This window comes from Salvelinus sp. IW2-2015, unplaced genomic scaffold, assembly GCF_002910315.2.
Source record: "Salvelinus sp. IW2-2015 unplaced genomic scaffold, ASM291031v2 Un_scaffold1081, whole genome shotgun sequence".
Lineage (NCBI taxonomy): Eukaryota > Metazoa > Chordata > Actinopteri > Salmoniformes > Salmonidae > Salvelinus > Salvelinus sp. IW2-2015.
The window spans coordinates 157,498-177,812 of record NW_019942720.1 but is presented as its reverse complement, the minus strand read 5'-3'; the positions used below and the strand labels follow the sequence as shown (position 1 = coordinate 177,812).

Here is a 20,315-nt window from a genome sequence, read left to right as displayed (position 1 = left end):
TGTCATATTGTGTGTAAATGCCAGGAATATATGTATACTGTTAGTAAGCCCATATGCCTCACCCTAATATTTGGTCTATTTACCACTCTTAATTTCGCCTACTATTCGACTTGGTGGTGCACATGTAGCCTATACCTGTTTAGATAAATGTAACAATTGAATATGTAGGAGCTTTCATTGTCTGCTTATGTGCCCCCTTTATTTATCCTACGGTTCTGACTTGGTGTACAGGGAGAACACTGTAAGAACGGCCCATGTTCTGATTCTGTCAATGTACATTTCAAAAGTGCTAAACAAGTAGTTATATTGACTACATCCTAGCTCGCTCATGAATGTCTTAATCAAAATTACAGATGCATCTATTCCGTTGTCGTCCCTAATGCCATAAGGTTTTACATCTCAATTGTCATTAGAATCCAAATCAGCTACGTTTTTTTAAAAGGCAGTAATTGAGGCGAATTAACTGTTTGCTTGCCAGACAAGGCTCGCTGATAGCCAGGTGTAGAAGTTGGTAAGATGTTCGCGACTGATGTTGGGACACGCTTTATCTAGGGTGTGGCTGGTGGTGATGGTGGGGGTGGCTCAGTGTAAGGTATATTCATGTCAGTGTAAGGTATAATCATGTCAGTGTAAGTCAGTGGCCTGTGTAGGAAGTCAGCTGTGGCATGTAGGAAGGGCCTGCCTGGCCACTAAGCCCTGGCAACATATGGTAAAAGTATTACACTCCACACTGCTTACTACCCTATCCATTATCATCCCTGCAGCCTGTCATTAAGAACCATTGATCCTCCCAAGACACCACACTGAACACAATGCTATGTTATAATGTGGGGATCACACGAAACCATCTACTGTTTCCCTGGAAGAGCAATTCATGGAAAAGGAAGTGGTGGAACATTTACAGTGAGCTCCAAAACTAGAGAGTGACACATTTCTTTGGTGGTTGTGGCTCTGTACTCCAGCACTTTGGATTTGAAAGGATACAATGACTATGAGGTAAAAGTGCAGACTGTCAGCTTTAATTTGAGGGTATTTTCATCCATATTGGGTGAACTGTTTAGAAATTAAATATTGGGACAAATTCACTTATAGGTGTATTAAAGTAGTCAAAAGTTCAGTATTTGGTCCTATATTCATACCACGCAATGATTACATCAAGCTTGAGACTCTACAAACTTGTTGGATGCATTTGTTCATTTTTTGTTGTTGTTTCAGATTATTTTKGTGTCTAATAGAAATGAATGGTAAATAATGTAGTGTGTCATTTTGGATTCACTTTAATTATAAATAAGAATATAATATGTTTGTAAACACTTCTACATCAATGTGGATGCTACAATGATTACGGATAATCCTGATTGAATCGTGAATAATGATGAGTGAGAAAGTTAGAGGCATAAATATCATACCCCCCCCCCAAAATGCCAACCTCTAGTCTTTGGGGTATGATATTTTTGCATCTGTAACTCATAATTATTCACAATTCATTCAGGACTATGCGTAATCATAGAAAAATATTCTATGTACAAAAAGTGCTGTAAACGGTCCACCCAATATTGATGAAAATACCCTCAAATTAAGGCTGACAGTCTGCAATTTAAACCTCAACATTGTATCATTTCAAATCCAAGTGCGAATATGTTTGGAGCTCACTGTATGTTCTATGCAAACATTGCATGAGAGAAGAGAGAGAGAGAGAGAGCAAGAGAGAGAGAGAGATTAACAAAGAAAATTATTAAATAAACAACAACAGAGCAAACTAGAATGCTATCTGGCCTTAAAACAGAGAGTACACAGTGGCAGAATACCTGACCACTGACTGACCCAACTTAAGGAAAGCTTTGACTATGTACAGACTCAGTGAGCATAGCCTTGCTATTGAGAAAGGCCGCCGAATGAGACCTGGCTTCTCAAGAGAAGACAGCGCTATGTGCACCTGCCCACAAAATGAGGTGGAAACTGAGCTGCACTTCTAAACCTCCTATCCAATGTATGACCATATTAGAGATACATATTTCCCTCAGATTACACTGATCCACAAAGAATTCGATCAACTCCCACATCTACAACTCCCACATCTACTGGGTGAAATMCCACAGTGTGCCATCACAGCAGCAAGATGTGTGACCTGTTGCCACAAGAAAAGGTCAACCAGTGAAGAACAAACACCATTGTAAATACAACCCATATTTATGCTTATTCATTTTCCCTTTTGTACATTGTTACAACACTGTATATATACATAATATGATATGTATATATGTAATGTCTTTATTCTTTTGGAACTTCTGTGAGTGTAATGTTTACTGTTCATTTTTATTGTTTATTTCACTTTTGTATATTATCTAGTTCACTTGCTTTGGCAATGTTAACATATGTTTCCCATGCCAATAAAGCCCCTTGAATTGAATTGAGAGAGAGAGAGACGGTGCTGAAATGCTAATGTTCCCTGCTTGTCCCCAGCAGCTGGCCTTTGCTGTTTGACATGTGTGATGAATGGTGTAGAATTGGTACTGCTGCCCTCTCGCCTCCACAGCAGTCCAGAGACAAAGAGGAGGAGAAAGACAAGAGKGAAAAGCCAGCAGCACCAGCAATGGATGCTTCCTTTAATTAACACACCCCAGCAGCTCCCTTCCCCCTGCACACAGACACACCCTCATCGCCGCTCATATCTCACTACAGTGTCGACGGGTATCTGCTGAGCACAGCTTATTTCCCTCTGCTCTGAAAGCCACTGTGTGTTTCTAATCTCCCCACTTGCCTCTAGTCACCCGCGTCTCACGTGGCAATTACTACAGACACATGGAGGTGTAGAGGCTTCTTCAGGTGTGGAGAGGCAAAGGACAGAAGAAAAACACAGCGGTAAAGCGACAGGTGAAAAATGATGGGAAAAGGGAACACAGAAAAACAGCCAGGGAAACGGTTGGAAATAAAGGATGGGGAAAGAGGAGAAAGATGTTTAGTTGGCAAAGAGTGGGGCAGTCATTACCCTCAGGCTGGGGCTGAGAATGAGACTGAGGATGAGACCGGGGCTGAGGATGAGACTGAGGATGAGACCGCGGCTGAGGATGAGACTGAGGATGAGACCGCGGCTGAGGCTGAGACTGAGACTGGGTCTGAGGATGAGACAGACTGAGACTGGGCTGAGGATGAGGATGAGATGGGCTGAGAATGAGACTGAGGTTGAGACCGGGGCTGAAGATGAGACTGAAGGATGAGACCGCAGCTGAGGCTGATACTGAAACTGGGTCTGAGGATGAGGACAGACTGAAGACTGGGGCTGAGGATGAGGATGAGATGGGCTGAGGATGAGACTGAGATTGGGACTGAGACTGGGGCTGAGGATAAGACTGAGACTGGGCTGAGGAGTGAGTCTAGGCTGGGCTGAGGATGAGACTGGGGCTAGGCTGAGGATGAGACATGGGCTGGAGGATGAGACTGGGCTGAGATGAGACTGGTGCTGAGATGAGACTGGTGCTGAGGATGAGATTGGGGCTGAGGATGAGACTGGGCTTGAGATGAAACTGGGGCTGAGGATGAGACGGGAATGAGGATGGACTGAGATGTGGCTGAGGATGAGTCTGAGGCTGGGGCTGAGACTGGGGCTGAGGATGAGTCTGAGATGGGCTGAGATGGACTGAGACTGGGGCTGAGGATAGTCTGAGATGGGGCTGAGAATGAGGATGAGTCTGAGACTGGCGAGAAATGGGGGTGAGAATGAGTCTGAGACTGGGGCTGAGGATGAGACTGAGACTGAGGATGAGACTGGGGCTGAGGATGAGACTGAGACTGGGGCTGAGGATGAGATTGGGGCTGAGGATGAGACTGGGGCTGAGGATGATACAGGCTGAGCCTGAGATTGGGGACGAGGATGAGTCTGATGCTGAGACTGGGGCTGAGTTTGGGCTGACGATTAGACTGAGGCTGAGGATGAGACTGACACTGGGGGCGAGGATGAGTCTGACACTGGGGCTGAGGATGAGTCTGAGATGGGGCTGAGGATGAGTCTGAGACTGGGGTTGAGGATGAGATGAGACTGGGGCTGAGGGATGAGATTGGGCTGAGGATGAGACTGGGGCTGAGGATGAGATGGAGGCTGAGACTGGGGCTGAGGATGAGGCTGGGACTGAGGATGAGTCTTGGGGTGGACGATGAGACTGAGGCTGAGGATGATACTGACACTGGGGCTGAGGATTGAGACTTGAGACTGGGGCTGAGGATGAGACAGACTGGGGCTGAGGATGAGACAAACTGGGGCTGAGGATGAGACAAACTGGGGCTGAGGATGAGACAAACTGAGGCTGGGGATGAGGATGAGTCTGAGACTGGGGCTGAGGATGAGATGAGACTGAAACTGGGGGAGGATGAGACTGATTCTGAGACTGGGGCTGGGGCTGAGAATGAGACTGGGGCTGAGGACGAGACTTGGGCTGAGGATGAGACCTGGGGCTGAGGATGAGACTGATACTGAGGATGGGACTGAGGCTGAGGATGGGGCTGAGAGTGAGACTCGGGCTGAGGACGAGCCTGGGCTGAGGATGAGACTGGGGCTGAGAATGATACTGAGGATGAACTGGGGTTGAGGATGAAACTGGGCAGAGATAGACTGATACTGAGGATGAGACTGCGGGCTGAGGATGAGACTGATACTGAGGATGAGACTGGGGCTGGGGATGAGACAGGCTGAGGATTAAACTGAGACTTGGACTGAGGCTGAGACTCGGGATGTGCATTAAACTGATACTGAAACGGGGGCTGAGACAAGAGGCTGATGCTGAGCTTGAGGATGAGCTGAGGATGTGGACTGAGACTGAAAACTGAAACTGAGGATGAGACTGAGGCGGGGGATGAGAACTGAGCTGAGACTGTGGCTGATGAGTCTGAACAAGAAATTTAGAGAGAGATCAAAGATATTAACATGAATAATTGCTGTCATTAGTGGAGCGGAAGCAGGAATGGGATAATGAAATTATTTAAAGAACTATAAAACAGCCTTTTATTGGTTTTCATTACATGAGCCATCGTTCCTTAAACACCATCAGACTAGCTGGCTTTCACATTACAAATAAGATGGAGGTCCGTCTAAAAGCCTCTCTATGCTAAGTAGAACATCACACAAAGCAGTCTGTAAGTACACATAGACATACCAAATGACAAGGGACACAGTGCAACCTAACATTCAGATGAGACATTCGCTTAATAAAGTCATAACAAACTAAGTTGCTCTAATGGACTTGTTAAGGAGTAAGGTAAGTTTTCCCTCCAAGCGSTTATCAACGCCTCATTCTGCCTCATTTGCTGACTCAATTYTGTCACATCCTGGTGTTCAAAAAGGAAAAATATAAAATGCACTATCTGAGCAACATTTCTGTCTCAAGTTATTTTAAGTTCTTAAGTGTTATTCAAAGCGCGGGTGCCTATCTCATTGAGGGATTTGGCGTTCTGTTTGATGTTAGCCCTCTCCGAGAGGAGCAGCATGTCAGCTGGTTTGACACAAAAAGCACAGCTGAGTCAGACACCCTCTCAAACACATACAGTACACACACACACACGCACGAACACACACACACACACACGACACACACACACACGACAGAAGGAAACACTATTCTTTTTAGAGGAGACTTCAGAGTTTTTGTCTTTCTCTTGGAACAAAATACCGTATGTCCAGAAAGCCATACTCAAGATGTCAAACAATGAAAACATGGTACAGAAACTTTCCAGCTGACTTTGAAAGATACGGATATTGTGTAAAACACCTTGTCAATCAACGGAGCGAAAGACAAGGGTTCACATTTTTCAAAAATATTTTATTTGTTGATAGTGATCCAGGTACAAGGAAAGAAAATAACTTGGATTTATCTTACAGAACATGGGAATGAGACTTGTAAAAGTTTAATTTCTTGCTCCACTATTTTCCTCTTCTTGGACAAGGACATGCAAGTGAATACAGAAGGTTGTACAGAATGTAGAAATGGCATTGGAGAGATGGCATCACCTTGCCCGGCACTGTACAGAAAGACTTCACCCAACAACTTGCTCTTTTTCTCTTTTTTTAATCCTCTTTTTTTGTTGCAAAAAGACGAACACACAGATCCAACAATACTGAGAAAAGGAACGAGACGGAAAGCCAAAGTAATTYCCAACCTTTCAAAAAAGAACACCTGTATCTATTGTCTTGTCAAGCAAATGAGGAACATATCGCTGTTTGTGTTTGGAAAAGGTTTTAGTTTCTTTCGTTTTGAGATGAGACGGAGCAGAGTTGTTAACATGCAGGACTCCATTGTCTCTGACAACTAATGACTCAGCTTTGCAACTTACTGTGGACCTGGAGAGTCAATCAAGTCCTTATGGCCCAGCTCAGGGATGGGCAACTCCAGTCCTCGGTGGGCCTTATTGATGCCACATTTTTGCCCCAGCTAACTCACCTGACTCCAATAATCAACTAATCATGATCTTCAGTTTAGAATGCAATTATTKTAAATCAKCTGTGTTTGCTTGGGATGGGGACAATGTGTGACAGCACTCTGGCCCCTGAGGACTGGAGTTGCCCATCCCTGGCCTTCTCCGACAGCAAAGTTTACAAAAAAAACAACATTTTATATTCCACAAATCTTTATGCATATTTCACAATATACCTTTTTATTATCATTTTAATAAATACAAAACAACAACACTGTGATTTAAAAGAAAACCATGATTATTAAAAAGACACAAAAACACATTAGAAGTATCAATATTCATTTGGTATGTTCTGTTACTGACATCTTGTCTTAAGGTGGATGGACCAGCACGTTAAACTTGGAATAAAAACCACTGGCAAAAAGAAATGAAAYAGGACAGCATCAGGGGAGCATCGGACATAAAAGAGGGATATCTTTCAGCAATGAAACTGGAATGAAATAACCSAGTGGAGATGCATATGAATATATACACATATATATACACACATACATGAACACCGCCAGAATGTACAGTAAAATAACCTGAGACACTCCTTGCACCTCATTTCCAGAACACTGGCCACTAGGTTGATGAAATTAAATGACAGTGACATGATCACAACAGTACAACAGCATATCTGGCAAAGCCTTCCGTTTGCTTTCCAACGCTCCTTTAATCAACATTAAGCAGTACAAAAGAAGACAAAATAAACATTTTACCGGTAAAATCCTGAACGTTGATATCGAACACATCGTTAAGCAGCCTTTTTGAGTCCATAAAAGGCATACAAAGAAACAGGCTTTTAAAAAATTATCTGAACATTGTTTGAAAAGATACAAATTGAACATCTGAGGCTGAATAGTTCCATGCGGCAGAAGGAAAATGTGTTGTGACTGTTAGGCAGATAGAAAGTAGTGCTAAATGCTGTAGAGACAGAGGCAGTGTGATCTCCTACTGCAGGTGGCTCTTCTCCATTCTGACTGTACCTGCCTTCTGCTTCACTATCTGCATTCTGGGAATTGGAGTCCCAATAGGGAGTCTAGTTAGTGTTCTACTGTGTGCTAATTATAACATTGTACCATACTTCAAGGCAGGGACTGCAGTGCTCCGACTGAAACAGATACACAACAGTTGAGGCAGAAGCAGGCCATTGTGATGTTTTCATGGGATGCCATGGATGTGGAGTACATTTTACATTTACATTTGAGTCATTTAGCAGAAGTTCTTATCCAGAGYGACGTATGGAAGCAATTAGGGTTAAGTGCCTTGCTCAAGGACACATTGACAGATTTTTCACCTAGTTGGCTTGGGGATTCGATCCAGCAAACTTTCAGTTACTGGACAACACTCTTAACCGAGTATATTAAGTGCTCTAAATTAAGCAAAATAAAATGGATGACAAAATAAATGTTTGACTCTCATAACAAAGGAGACGAAAGAAGGACCTATCCTAAAGCCTCTTTCCTGGCAATAGAGTGGCTTTAGCATCAATATTACTGTTAGTTCTTACTACAACTGGGTTCGACCCAATCCAGAGTTTAACAGTGGGATGATTAAAAGGAAGCAAATCGTATGTCAGTTTTAGATTTAAGCAATAAGGCCAGAGTGGGTGTGGTATATGACCAATGTACCACACCTAAGTGCTGTTCGCGGAGTGCCTCGATTCAGCCCTTAGCCGTGGTATATTGGCCATATACCACAAACCCCCGAGGTGCCTTATTGCTATTATAAACTGGTTACCAATGTAATTAGAGCAGTAAAAATAAATGTTTTGTCATACCTGTGGTATACGGTCTGATATACCACGGCTTTCAGCCAATCAGCATTCAGGCCTCGAAAACACCCAGTTTATAATATAGATTACACCTATTGAACTATGGCTTTCAGGCTCCTCATAGTGTATTCTAAGTGCTACTGTATGGTTTCAGTGGCTAGATTCTAGATGTTCACTTTGTCCATATTGCTAGATGCATTATACAAATGATCTTCAGGTGAAAACAAAAACTCTAGAATTCAATGAAGATAGAATCAAAGAAGATGAGATGAAGATAAAATCAAAGATGAGATGAAGATAAAATACATTGTATTTAAACGCTGTTATGAAGATGAGGGCCCAGCTAGACGTCCATTGTAATGTGGCTGTGTTAAGTTCTGAAAACAAGACAATGCCTGGACTACCTCACAACTGCCAGCTCTAACAAGTCTATAGCAGTCCATTTGTAGGACTATAAGATTACAATAGAATCAGATGAAGTTAACCCAATAATCAACTAATTAAACAAAAATGTAACCTTTATTTAACTAGGCAAGTCAGTTAAGAATAAATTCTTATTCACAATGAYGGCCTAGGAACAGTGGGTTAACTGTTACCTTATCAGCTCGGGGATTTGATCTAGCAACCTTTCGGTTACTGGCCCAATGCTCTAACCACTAACCCCTCCTCTCTCTGTCTCTACTCTGCCCCTTCTCTGCCCCCAACCTCAAAGACACAACAACAAAAAACATCTGCTTTCTGATTAGCCCTAACTTGGGAATGGGTATCCATTTAGTTGCTGTCCATAAGCAACTTCTTACTCTTTAATATCTCTCTGTACATTAGTATATATTTTCTCATCTTTCTAGAGAAACTCCTCTTCACATGTTCGTCCGGTACTTCCTGTCAGCAGGAGCTATGCTTTTGTGCTTATCACCAAAAATCGCAGTGCAAAAAAACAATAATTAATAATAATAATGATAATAATTAATCAATGATAGGTATTAACAAATGATGGATCGTAAAAACAATTATTTTATGGCACACCAGCCTATCAATTCACGTATAATACAAATGACTAGATATAACCAACAGTATGGAATGAAGAAGCTCAAACTGAAGTAGGCTTGCATAGCAATGCAACAACAATGTAAATAATCTATTTACATGAAACAAGATTCCTTTTTTTCCCCAAGGACAGTTACTTTGAAAATTTGTTTTCTCATAAAGGTGTTTTAATTATTTTGTTTACTTGCTCTTTTCTGACTGAAAGAAATTAAGGTGGAAGGTGGGAAATAATTTTCTTGAGGACAACAACATAGTGGGATGTACAGTATGTATGTCTGTGTTTATACATCACATTTACAGTTCTGTTATGGTGGTCATCATCGTCATCTTCCTGCTCCTCTCCTCTGATAATACACAAAGAAGGACAAAGTTCATTGCACCAATGGGCGAGGCGTCATTCTGATGAGGACGACGAGGCTTACTCCAGTTCAGTTCAGATCCTACTGCAGGCAGGTCACTCTGTGAGAGAGACAGAGAGAACAGCAATGTCAGGACATAGCTAAATCTTTGCCAAAATGATATACATTTAGGGTGCGTTCATACATTTACTCTGGCTATCTACTCCGATTTCAGAGCACTCTAGTCTGAGTGTGCCAGAGCGCAGGGAGGAGGTCAGAGACCTGGTTGTGTGATGCCAGGACAACAACCTCTACCTCAATGTGATCAAGACAAAGGAGATGATTGTGGACAACAGGAAAAGGAGGGCCGAGCATGCCCCCATTCTCATCGACGGGGCTGTAGTGGAACAGGTTGAGAGCCTGTTGGTGTCCACATCACCAACAAACTATCATGGTCCAAACACACTAAGACCRTTGTGAAGAGGGCACGACAAAGCCTATTCCCCCTCAGGAGACTGAAAAGATTTGGCATGKGTCCTCAGATCCTCAAAAGGTTCTACAGCTGCAACATCGAGAACATCCTGACTGGTTGCATCACTGCCTGGTATGGCAACTGCTTGGCCTCCGACTGCAAGGCACTACAGAGGGTAGTGCTTACGGCCCAGTACATCACTGGGGCAAAGCTTCCTGCCCTSCAGGACCTCTATATCAGGTGGTGTCAGAGGAAGGCCCTAAAACTTGTCAAAGACTCCAGCCATCCTAGTCATAGACTGTTCTCTCTGTTACCGCACGGCAAGCGGTACTGGAGCGCCAAGTCGAGGTCCAAAATGCTTCTTAACAGCTTCTACCCTCAAGCCATAAGGCTCCTTAACAGCTAATCAGACCCTTATTTTATGCTGCTGCTACTCTCTGTTTATGATCTATGCATAGTCACTTTAACTCTCCCGACATGTTCATATTACCTCAAGTAACCAGTGCCCCCGCACATTGACTCTGTACTGGTACCCCCTGTATATAGCCTCACTTGTTATTTTACTGCTACTGTTTAATTACTTGCTACATTTATTTTCTATTTTCTATTTTTTACTTAACACTTATTTCAATTTTTTTTCTTAACTTCTTAAAGCATTGTTGGTTAAGGGCTTGTAAGTAAGCATTAAACTGTAMGGTCTACACCTGTTGTATTCGGCGCATGTGACAAATAACATTTGATTTGATTTGATTTGAAKAACTGCCAAACGCTCAACACCTGTTGATTATGACCAGTATCAGTAAATGTCGGCAAAAAAAACGTAATTAAATTGTTGCCAGCTGCAGTTACAGTCACCAACGCTCTGGATAACATGAAAACCAGACCTGCTAGGGGAAGTAAAATGATCAGAGTGAGGTGTTCTCTCATTTTTGTTTGGAAGTAGCTAACAAGCTAGCCAACGTTAGCCAGTTCGCTTTGGTGCTTGACTGCCGTTGTGAGGTCAGAACGCTCTGATCAACCCTACTCCTCGGCCAGAGCGGCCAGTGTGCGTTCTGAACACTCCGAGAGCGAAACGCTCTGAATTTACAAACGGACAATCTAAAAGCGCTCTGAATTTACAAACGACCAGAGGGCACTTTGAGCGTACTCTGGCACTCCCGATTGAATTTACGAACGCACCCATAATCAATATAGTTGCTTATGATATCACAATGCCTTCTTGCGATAAGACAGTAGACAAAATGGTGTGATACTTACATAACTCGCCTGAGTACTGTCCCTGTCCGTTGGTCCCCAGGAAGTCAATGTGGTCTGTGGCAATTCGTTGGTGTGGCCCTCGAGGTCCCTCTCCCTTGCGTGGCCCCGTRGAACCCTTGGAGGAGGCTGTCCCAGAGGAGCTGTGGCCCCCGGGGGAAGGGAACGAGGGTTTACTGTAGGGAGGCAGGCACCCCTCTTCTGGACAAACACACAGAGGGAACAATTCAGATTGTTACTACTAACCCTGACTGCAGTTGAGAGTGTTATATTTATTTTAAATTAAATTARCCTTTATTTTACCAGGCAGGTCAACTAAGAACAAATTCTTATTTAAAATGACGGCAAGAGGAAAAAGGGYTCCTGTGGGGCAGGGGCGAGGAAAATGTATTCTCATTTACAGAAATTACATGGGGAGGGACAACAAAAGTGTTTTACATTCATTTTGGGGGGCTAGGTAAGTGTTTGGGCAACCGTAGGTGGATTGGCTGGGTGGTGTTGGTTGCAGAAGGTGCTATAGTGAGACAGAAAGCCTGTTGGCAGACCTCCCTCCTAATGACATCTGCAGTGTGTTGGTGCCAGCGGGCAGTGTGGGCTCACACATGGGTCCCCCAGCTAACGCCCTTATGAAGAGGGAAAAGGCAACTACAGTTGTTAGTGTCTGCTTTGGCACCCCTGCTGCAGTTGTTAGTGTCTGCTGTGGCACCCCTGCTGCAGGTCAGTATATTGTAGTGTTGACCTGCTGTGGCACCCCCTGCTGCAGGTCAGTATAATGTAGTGTTGACCTGCTGTGACACCCCCTGCTGCAGGTCAGTATAATGTAGTGTTGACCTGCTGATGGTACCCCCTGCTGCAGGTCAGTATATTGTAGTGTTGACCTGCTTTGGTACCCCTTGCTGCAGGTCAGTATATTGTAGTGTTGACCTGCTGTGACACCCCCTGCTGCAGGTCAGTATATTGTAGTGTTGGACCTGCTGTGACACCCCCTGCTGCAGGTCAGTATATTGTAGTGTTGACCTGCTGTGGCACCCCTGCTGCAGGTCAGTATATTGTAGTGTTGACCTGCTGTGTACCCCTGCTGCAGGTCAGTATATTGTAGTGTTGACCTGCTGTGTACCCCCTGCTGCAGTCAGTATATTGTAGTGTTGACCTGCTGTGGTACCCCTGCTGCAGGTCAGTATATGTAGTTTTACCTGCTGTACACCCCCTTCTGCAGGTCAGTATATTGTATGTGTGGACCTGCTGTGGTACCCCTTGCTGCAGATCAGTATATTTTAGCACAAACATGCTTTGGTCCCTTCTGAACTCTGATGTGCATCAGTCAACTTGGAAGCCTTCTAAACTGCTGTGTATCAGTCAACTTGGAGAGCCTTCTAAACTCTGCTGTGTATCAGTCAACTTGGAGAGCCTTCTAAACTCTGCTGTGTACCAGTCAACTTGGAGAGCCTTCTAAACTCTGCTGTGTATCAGTCAACTTGGAGAGCCTTCTAAACTCTGCTGTGTATCAGTCAACTTGGAGAGCCTTCTAAACTCTGCTGTGCATCAGTCAACTTGGAGAGCCTTCTAAACTCTGCTGTGTATCAGTCAACTTGAGTGCACTTCTTATTGTCTTCTGAAGAAGAATCTGATGAATGTGATACCTCTCTGTGTCTCTGGGTCTGCCTGTCTTGCTGTCTGTCGTTCTGGTGCCTCTCTGTCTGCCTTCTCTGTCTGTTGCTCTGTCTGTTGCTCTGTCTGTTGCTCTGGTCTGCTGCCTTCTGTCTGTCCTGGCACAGACAGGACAGGAACACAGCATGCGAGTCTAATGACTCCACACACAGACAGATGGGTGGAGTGGTGGAGTGGCCGCTGTTTGTCTGAGAGGAGAAAGCTGGGGTGATTAGACTGCATCTGTCTGGCTAGGGCCTTCTGCCTGGACTGGGCTGGAGCGCGGACACCATTGGCGACGCCTACAGGCTGTGTGTGTTGTGTGTGTGTGTGGTGTGTTGTGGTGTGTGTGTGTTGTGTGTGTGTGTGTGTGGTGTGTGTGTAGGGGGAGCATTCTGGAAGATAAGTGCAAGTGGCAGACAGTGCAATCTGTTCATGGGAGCTCAGTCTCCTCTCAGCAGGAGATTGAACACCGGGTTTAGTAAAGGCTCTGGTCTGCCAAGGCACCGCGGCCATCAGGACCCTGCTGTCACACAGCTAAGGGCTCTGGATCTCTCTCTGTACAGCAATGGCTGCTGACCTAACCACTATTCTACTGGCTCCATACTGTTGGTGTGGAATATGAGTTATATCCTACTGTTCTAAAGTAATGTTCGCCAACATCCAAATTGTCATCTGCAAATGAGAACGAACACCTGCCACTGAATGGAATGTTTGGATCGGGTCGAATATTTCAGACAGAGTGCTGGCATTTTGACTTGCTTCTACCCTCCAGTCCAGTACCTGTTTTGTGTCCCCTGCGTGGGTCGTCTCCTCGGTCCATGGATGCTAGTCTGTCCTGGGCCTGGCGCTCCAGAGAGGTGCGTGTCTGTCTGTCCATGCAGCTCTCATCTCCTCCAGCCCAGACAGGGGCATGGCACCACACATGGGCTGGCGCTCCAGGGACGAGGCCTTCTTCTCGGCTGGGGGGCACACGCCGCCTACACTACGGGCTCCCTGGATAGGCCCTGGTCCCTGGATGGGCGGGGGTCAGGGGGAGGAGGTAGGTCTGGGAGGGAGGGTGATGTGGTTAACTACATTGTTACAGTCTGGTGATATATCAGTAATCAGTCAATCAGTATTAATCAGTAATTGTATTATAGTCCAAGTCCTTATAGATCAGGGCTCTCCAACCCTGTCACTGGAGAGCTATCCTCCTTTAGGCTCCAACCCTGTCACTGGAGAGCTATCCTCTGTAGGCTCCAACCCTGGACTGGAGAGCTATCCTCCTTAGGCTCCAACCCTGTCACTGGAGAGCTATCCTCCTATAGGCTCCAACCCTGTCACTGGAGAGCTATCCTCCTGTAGGCTCCAACCCTGTGACTGGAGAGCTATCCTCCTATAGGCTCCAACCCTGTCACTGGAGAGCTATCCTCCTGTAGGCTCCAACCCTGTCACTGGAGAGCTATCCTCCTGTAGGCTCCAACCCTGCACTGGAGAGCTTATCCTCCTGTAGGCTCACCCTGTCACTGGAGAGCTATCCTCCTGTAGGCTCCAACCCTGTCACTGGAGAGCTATCCTTCTGTAGGCTCCAACCGTGTCACTGGAGAGCTATCCTCCTGTAGGCTCCAACCCTGTCACTGGAGAGCTATCCTCCTGTAGGCTCCAACCCTGTCACTGGAGAGCTATCCTCCTGTAGGCTCCAACCCTGTCACTGGAGAGCTATCCTCCTAGTAGGCTCCAACCCTGTCACTGGAGATCATTCCTCCTGTAGGCTCCAACCCTGTCACTGGAGAGCTATCCTCCTGTAGGCTCCAACCCTGTCACTGGAGAGCTATCCTCCTGTAGGCCCAACCGTGCACTGGAGAGCTATCCTTCTGTAGGCTCCAACCGTGTCACTGGTGAGCTATCCTTCTGTAGGCTCCAACCCTGTCACAGGTGAGCTATCCTTCTGTAGGCTCCAACCCCAGTTGTAACTATCCTTATTCACCTTTTAACCAGCTAAATATTCAAATCAGGTGCGCAAGATTGGGGTTGAGTGAAAACCTACAGACAGTATCTCTCCAGGAACAGGGTTGGATGAAACCTACAGGACAGTATCTCCCAGGAACAGGGTTGGAGTGAAAACCTACAGGACAGTATCTCTCCAGGACAGGGTTGGAGTGAAAACCTACAGGAAGGTATCTCTCCAGGAACAGGGTTGGAGTGAAAACCTACTGGACAGTATCTCTCCAGGAACAGGGTTGGAGTTAAACCTACAGGAAGGTATCTCTCCAGAACAGGGTTGGAGTAAAACCTACTGGACAGTATCTCTCCAGGAACAGGTTGGAGTGAAAACCTACAGGAAGGTAGCTCTCCAGAAACAGGGTTGGAGTGAAAACCTACTGAACTATCTCTCCAGGAACAGCGTTGGAGAGCCCTGGTATAGATGATGAGTAATTTGTGTCAGAGGTAAGTCTCCGCTGATACAAAGTTCTGGGAAAGTTCTGGTTAAAGCCGTCCAGGATCCTCCTCTTACCGTCTGCACTGGCGTCTCTCCTGTGGGGCGCGGTGCCCTGTCCCCGGGGCTTGCGGGTGGCCGGGCAGCCCTCTGTGGCCCAGGCTGTGTATGCCCACCGGGTGCCATCTGTAGAGAAGGGACTGTTGGGCCGGGGGGTCGGTGGACAGCCCTTTACCTGGAGAAGGAGGGAGAGAAGTGGAGAGAGAGGCCACTGGGTTAGTGAAGATACTGAGGGGAACATGGAGAGAGGTTGGTTAAAGAGCATGCCTGGGAAGAGAATGTTTATTTCCAAGCAGGAAGCTCGCAGGATCCATGGAAGGTTCAGTTAGTTCATCAGTCACCAGAAATCCTCAAAATCACTCCATTATTTTGACAATGAGAAAGTACAGGCAGTGTTAGAAGCCTGCAAAGAAATCACCAGTGAGTTCACCCAGATAATTTTCCTCTATCCCAATTTCGTAGGAGTCAGAGTGCAAAGCTGGAGGAAAGTTAGAGTTGAATCAAGGTTTGTTCCTTTGTTCAGCCACATATTGTAGAGCCATGCAGATTCTCCACCAACAAGCAGCAGAGCGGAGAAAACACCAGCCAGCAGATGGCAGGAAGTAGATCAATCACTGCATCTCCTTCTGAGTCATACAGAGGTTCCAGAGAGAACAGGCTGGAGGGGCTCCACTCCTCATATACCAACCTCTCTTGGCCAGGCTGGTGCCCTCCAGGTGGTAGCCTGCCTTGTCAGCGGCTGCCACCAGGGCCTGGGCGAAGCTACAGTGGGGTGTAGAGGGACCCGTCAGAGGAGCTGCCCACACTGACCTGTGGCTGGAGTAGTGACGGTCATCTTCCTCTGAGGCTGACCCCAGCCGTTAACCATTGGACCTGAGGGACACCACCAGCTAGACCATCAGAGCACTGCGCAGGGTGTGTGTGTGTGTGTTCACAAATCAAGTAAGAGTCTCTTTAATATCCAACCGCATCATTTTTATAGCCTCCAGACCCAAGCGAGGAAATTCCACAGACACAAAGGCCTCGAATGATCTGCCATATTGAACATCTGCGCTGTCGCTGTAGGTTTCAATGGATTCATGTGTTGTGTAATCTTATAATGAGGGTTAATATCAGGTTGTTAAGGCTCCATCTCAGGTGTCTCTGTGCTGCAGGGCTCGGTGTTGTGGCAGGTCAATAGTTGTTTTTACATCCTTCTGTTCTGCCCATCATTAAACACACGCTCACACACACTCACACACCACGCCACACATACAGAAGCCTCTTGAGTTTGGCCTGCTTTTGATAAAGAAAACAACACTCCTGTCCAGAGCTGAGCCCCAGTATTACCTGAGGTGAAACACCTGTCCAGAGCTGAGCCCCAGTCTTACCTGAGGTAACACCTGTCCAAGAGCTGAGCCCCAGTATTACCTGAGGTGACACTCCTGTCCAGAGCTGAGCCCCAGTATTACCTGAGGTGACACTCCTGTCCAGAGCTGAACCCAGTATTACCGAGGTGAAACACCTGTCCAGAGCTGAGCCCCAGTATTACCTGAGGTGACACTCCTGTCCAGAGCTGAACCCAGTATTACCTGAGGTGAAACACCTGTCCAGAGCTGAGCCCCAGTATTACCTGAGGTGAACTCCTGTCGAGCTGAACCCCAGTCTTACCTGAGGTGAACACCTGTCCAGAGCTGAGCCCCAGTATACCTGAGGTGACACTCCTGTCCAGAGCTGAGCCCAGTATTACCTGAGGTGACACTCCTGTCCAGCTGAACCCCAGTATTACCTGAGGTGACACTCCTGTCCAGAGCTGAGCCCCAGTCTTACCTGAGGTGACACTCCTGTCCAGAGCTGAGCCCCAGTATTACCTGAGGTGACACTTCCTGTCCAGAGCTGAACCCCAGTATTACCTGAAGTGACACTCCTGTCCAGAGCTGAGCCCCAGTATTACCTGAGGTGACACTCCCTGTCCAGAGCTGAAGCCCCAGTATTACCTGAGGTGACACTCCTGTCCAGAGCTGAGCCCCAGTCTTACCTGAGGTGAAACACCTGTCCAGAGCTGAGCCCAGTATTACCTGAGGTGACACTCCTGTCCAGAGCTGAGCCCCAGTCTTCTGAGGGACACTCCTGTCCAGAACTGAGCCCACCGTATTAACCTGAGGTGACACAGATGAAGCAGCTCACTAAACACTGTGTTGAGTCAAACACCTTAATGGTATAGCTGTTATAGACACCTGTCTCTCTTGTCAGGCCTTGTTAATGCACTTCACGATCTGTGGAAAGTCCCGCAGCATTGACTTGTATATAGTAGGAATACCAAATCAATGAAGCTCATATTATTCACTAACCAAGGCAGCAGAAATATGAGCCTGTTGTATCACTGTCAGGAAGATTTAAAAAGACAAAAAGGGGAAAATGTCACATGCAAAATAATCAATATCTAGATTTCGCAGAAATACTGGAAGCTTATGGAACCCTTGTGTATTGTGAGTGTTTTTCCTATCTTGTGTACTGTTAGTTATGTCTAGATCTTTAAGATACTCCTAAATAAATCCTTTCCAGTACTTGCAATAAAAACTTTCATCGTGCCAACAAAAATATGCCACTCTGCAGGCGAGATTACAGTCCACTTATACGACAGCTTTCTGAGAGGCTTGCTTGGCAGACACAATGAAGTGGCACTTACCCAAACACACACGCACACACACAAAAATCCCGTGTGTCCGCAGACAAGCACATGAGACAAAATGAAAAGCAGAGTGTGATGGGTGTGATGAAGAAATGGAGAAATATGGTACAGAGCTCAGATGGAGGAGTAAAGGTCATGGGGAGAGAGGGTGAGGCAAAGACGGAGCAGCAGGGATGAGAGGGGTACTGAAAGGGGGGGTCAATGTGGAACAGAGGGGGTGAGAGGGTCAGTGGAAACAAAGGGGATGAGAGGGTGCAGAGAGGGGGCTGAGATGGGGGTTCAGTGTGGATCAGAGGGGATGAGAGGGGTACTGAGATGGAGGTCAGTAGGTGACAGAGGATGAGAGAGGTGAGGAGAGGGGTCAGTAGGGAGTAGAGGGATGAGAGGGGTACTGGGATGGGGTAAGTGGGAACTGAGAATGACAGTCAAACGTCTGGCCAAGAGCAGACCCATAGAGGAGCAGGCATGCCAGAGGTCTGGCCAAGGCAGGCCAAAGGAGCAGGCACCAGAGGTCTGGCCAAGGCAGCCCATAGAGGGCAGGCATGCAGAGTCTGGCCAAGGCAGGCCCATAGAGGAGCAGGCATACCAGAGGTCTGCCAAGGCAGGCCCAAGAGGAGCAGGCATGCCAGAGGTCTGGCCAAGGCAGGCACAGAGAGAGACAGGAGAGGATCAACCAAAGCCAACCACACGCATGCACCAGCTGTACTGACAGAGTCCCTTTCATACKACACTTCTCACTGGAACACAACGTTAGTCCAGTACTGTAACTGTCATAAAACTCAATATGGGATTTAAGTTTGCGTAGCCAAAGGAAATCAGGAAACTACCTAAAAGTGCTTTTCTCGCCCATGAGCCCGTTCACATCACAACGTTGTGGTTTGTGCAGAACCCAACTTAAACAAGGCCTCAGGGAACTAAAGCTTTCAACTACCAGCTCACTTTATAACAGTTTTTCTCTTTGAGAAATGATGGCAGCAAATGATTCACAAATTAATGGAAAACTTCAATAAACCTGGGAAACCGTGTGAAAACCTTCAAACCTTACACATTCCAATGTTACTGCACTGACTGAAAATACCCAAGACACTAACTACTTTCTGGCCTTTATCWTACCAGGCTATTTTTCTCTCAAACTACTTCTCTCTGAGTTTTGATTCTAAGAATAAAAATKTAAAAAGTGAGAGTGCAATTCTTCTGGGTCCAATCCTCCCACAAAGACTAGTGCAGATATTGAAGCATAAGCAGAGCAAGAGACAGCCAAACCAAGGCACTGAGGCTTCCTTCCAACTCCTCTCCTTCAGCTCAGAACCACTGCCTCAGCACATCACATCACAAAGTGAGTTTCCAGCCACACTAACTGCAACTCACTACTACTCCAGTGTGTCTTTGGGACACTGCTATCCCTGACACGTCAAGCAAACTTTGGTCTTGTTGGCATAATGTACTAACAGTAGAATCTAGCTTTCTCTTTGTGGTCTTGAATTCTGCAACAAATCCGTGCATAATCTACTTTGCATGAGTGCAATTGTATTCTTTTCCATAGGATTCAGATGAAGGTTCCATGCAATTTTCAAATTACTAGGTATCTAATAACCATCTCTCACCTGCTATGCTCCTTGTGCTAATGGTCCAGGCCAGTAAACAGGAGCTAGCCACTAGTCAGAGGCAGTAAACAGGAGCTAGCCACTAGCCAGGGGCAGTAAAAGGGAGCTAGCCACTAGCCAGTAAACGGGAATTAGCCATGGGCATTAAAAGGGAGCTAAAGTAGCCACTAGCCAGGGACAGTAACGGGAGCTAGCCACTAGCAAGGGACAGTAACGGGAGCTAGCCACTAGCAAGGGACAGTAAACGGGAACTAGCCACTAGCAAGGGACAGTAAACGGGAGCTAGCCACTAGCCAGGGACAGTAACGGGAGCTAGCCAGGGACAGTAACGGGAGCTAGCCACTAGCAAGGGACAGTAAACGGGAGCTAGCCACTAGCAAGGGACAGTAAACAGGAGCTAGCCACTAGCAAGGGACAGTAAACGGGAGCTAGCCACTAGCAGTTCCAGTTTCAACTGTTCTGCCTGCGGTTATGGAACCCCTACCTGTCCCAGACCTGCTGTTTTCAACTCTTAATGATCGGCTATGAAAAGCCAACTGACATTTATTCCTGATTATTATTTGACCATGCTTGTCACTTATGAAC

General features: G+C 46.2%; 1 protein-coding gene and 1 pseudogene across 1 annotated transcript; both read right to left on the bottom strand.

Annotated features, from left to right (window-relative positions):
* Positions 1 to 2,778: 2,778 nt before the first annotated feature.
* On the bottom strand, positions 2,779 to 7,455 carry LOC139024142 (uncharacterized). The gene is made up of 4 exons (XM_070438659.1): positions 7,431 to 7,455; positions 3,456 to 4,880; positions 2,990 to 3,280; positions 2,779 to 2,792 (listed from the first exon to the last, which is right to left on the bottom strand). Exons 1-4 carry the CDS (start codon positions 7,453 to 7,455, stop codon positions 2,779 to 2,781), a joined length of 1,755 nt encoding a protein of 584 aa, XP_070294760.1.
* LOC112069690 (roundabout homolog 2-like) overlaps positions 5,790 to 20,315 on the bottom strand; it is a 141,846-nt pseudogene continuing 127,320 nt past the window's right edge.

Bases quoted from the DNA above. Each gene is read 5' to 3' on its own strand.
- LOC139024142 (XM_070438659.1), bottom strand. From the start codon at position 7,455: ATGCAGATAGTGAAGCAGAAGGCAG. The intron at 4,881-7,430 runs GTACAGTCAGAA...TTTCTTGTTCAG, and splicing joins GATAGTGAAGCAGAAGGCAG to ACTCATCAGCCACAGTCTCA. The intron at 3,281-3,455 runs GTCTCATCTCAG...CCTCATCCTCAG, and splicing joins CCAGTCTCATCTCAGCACCA to CCCCAGTCTTCAGTCTGTCC.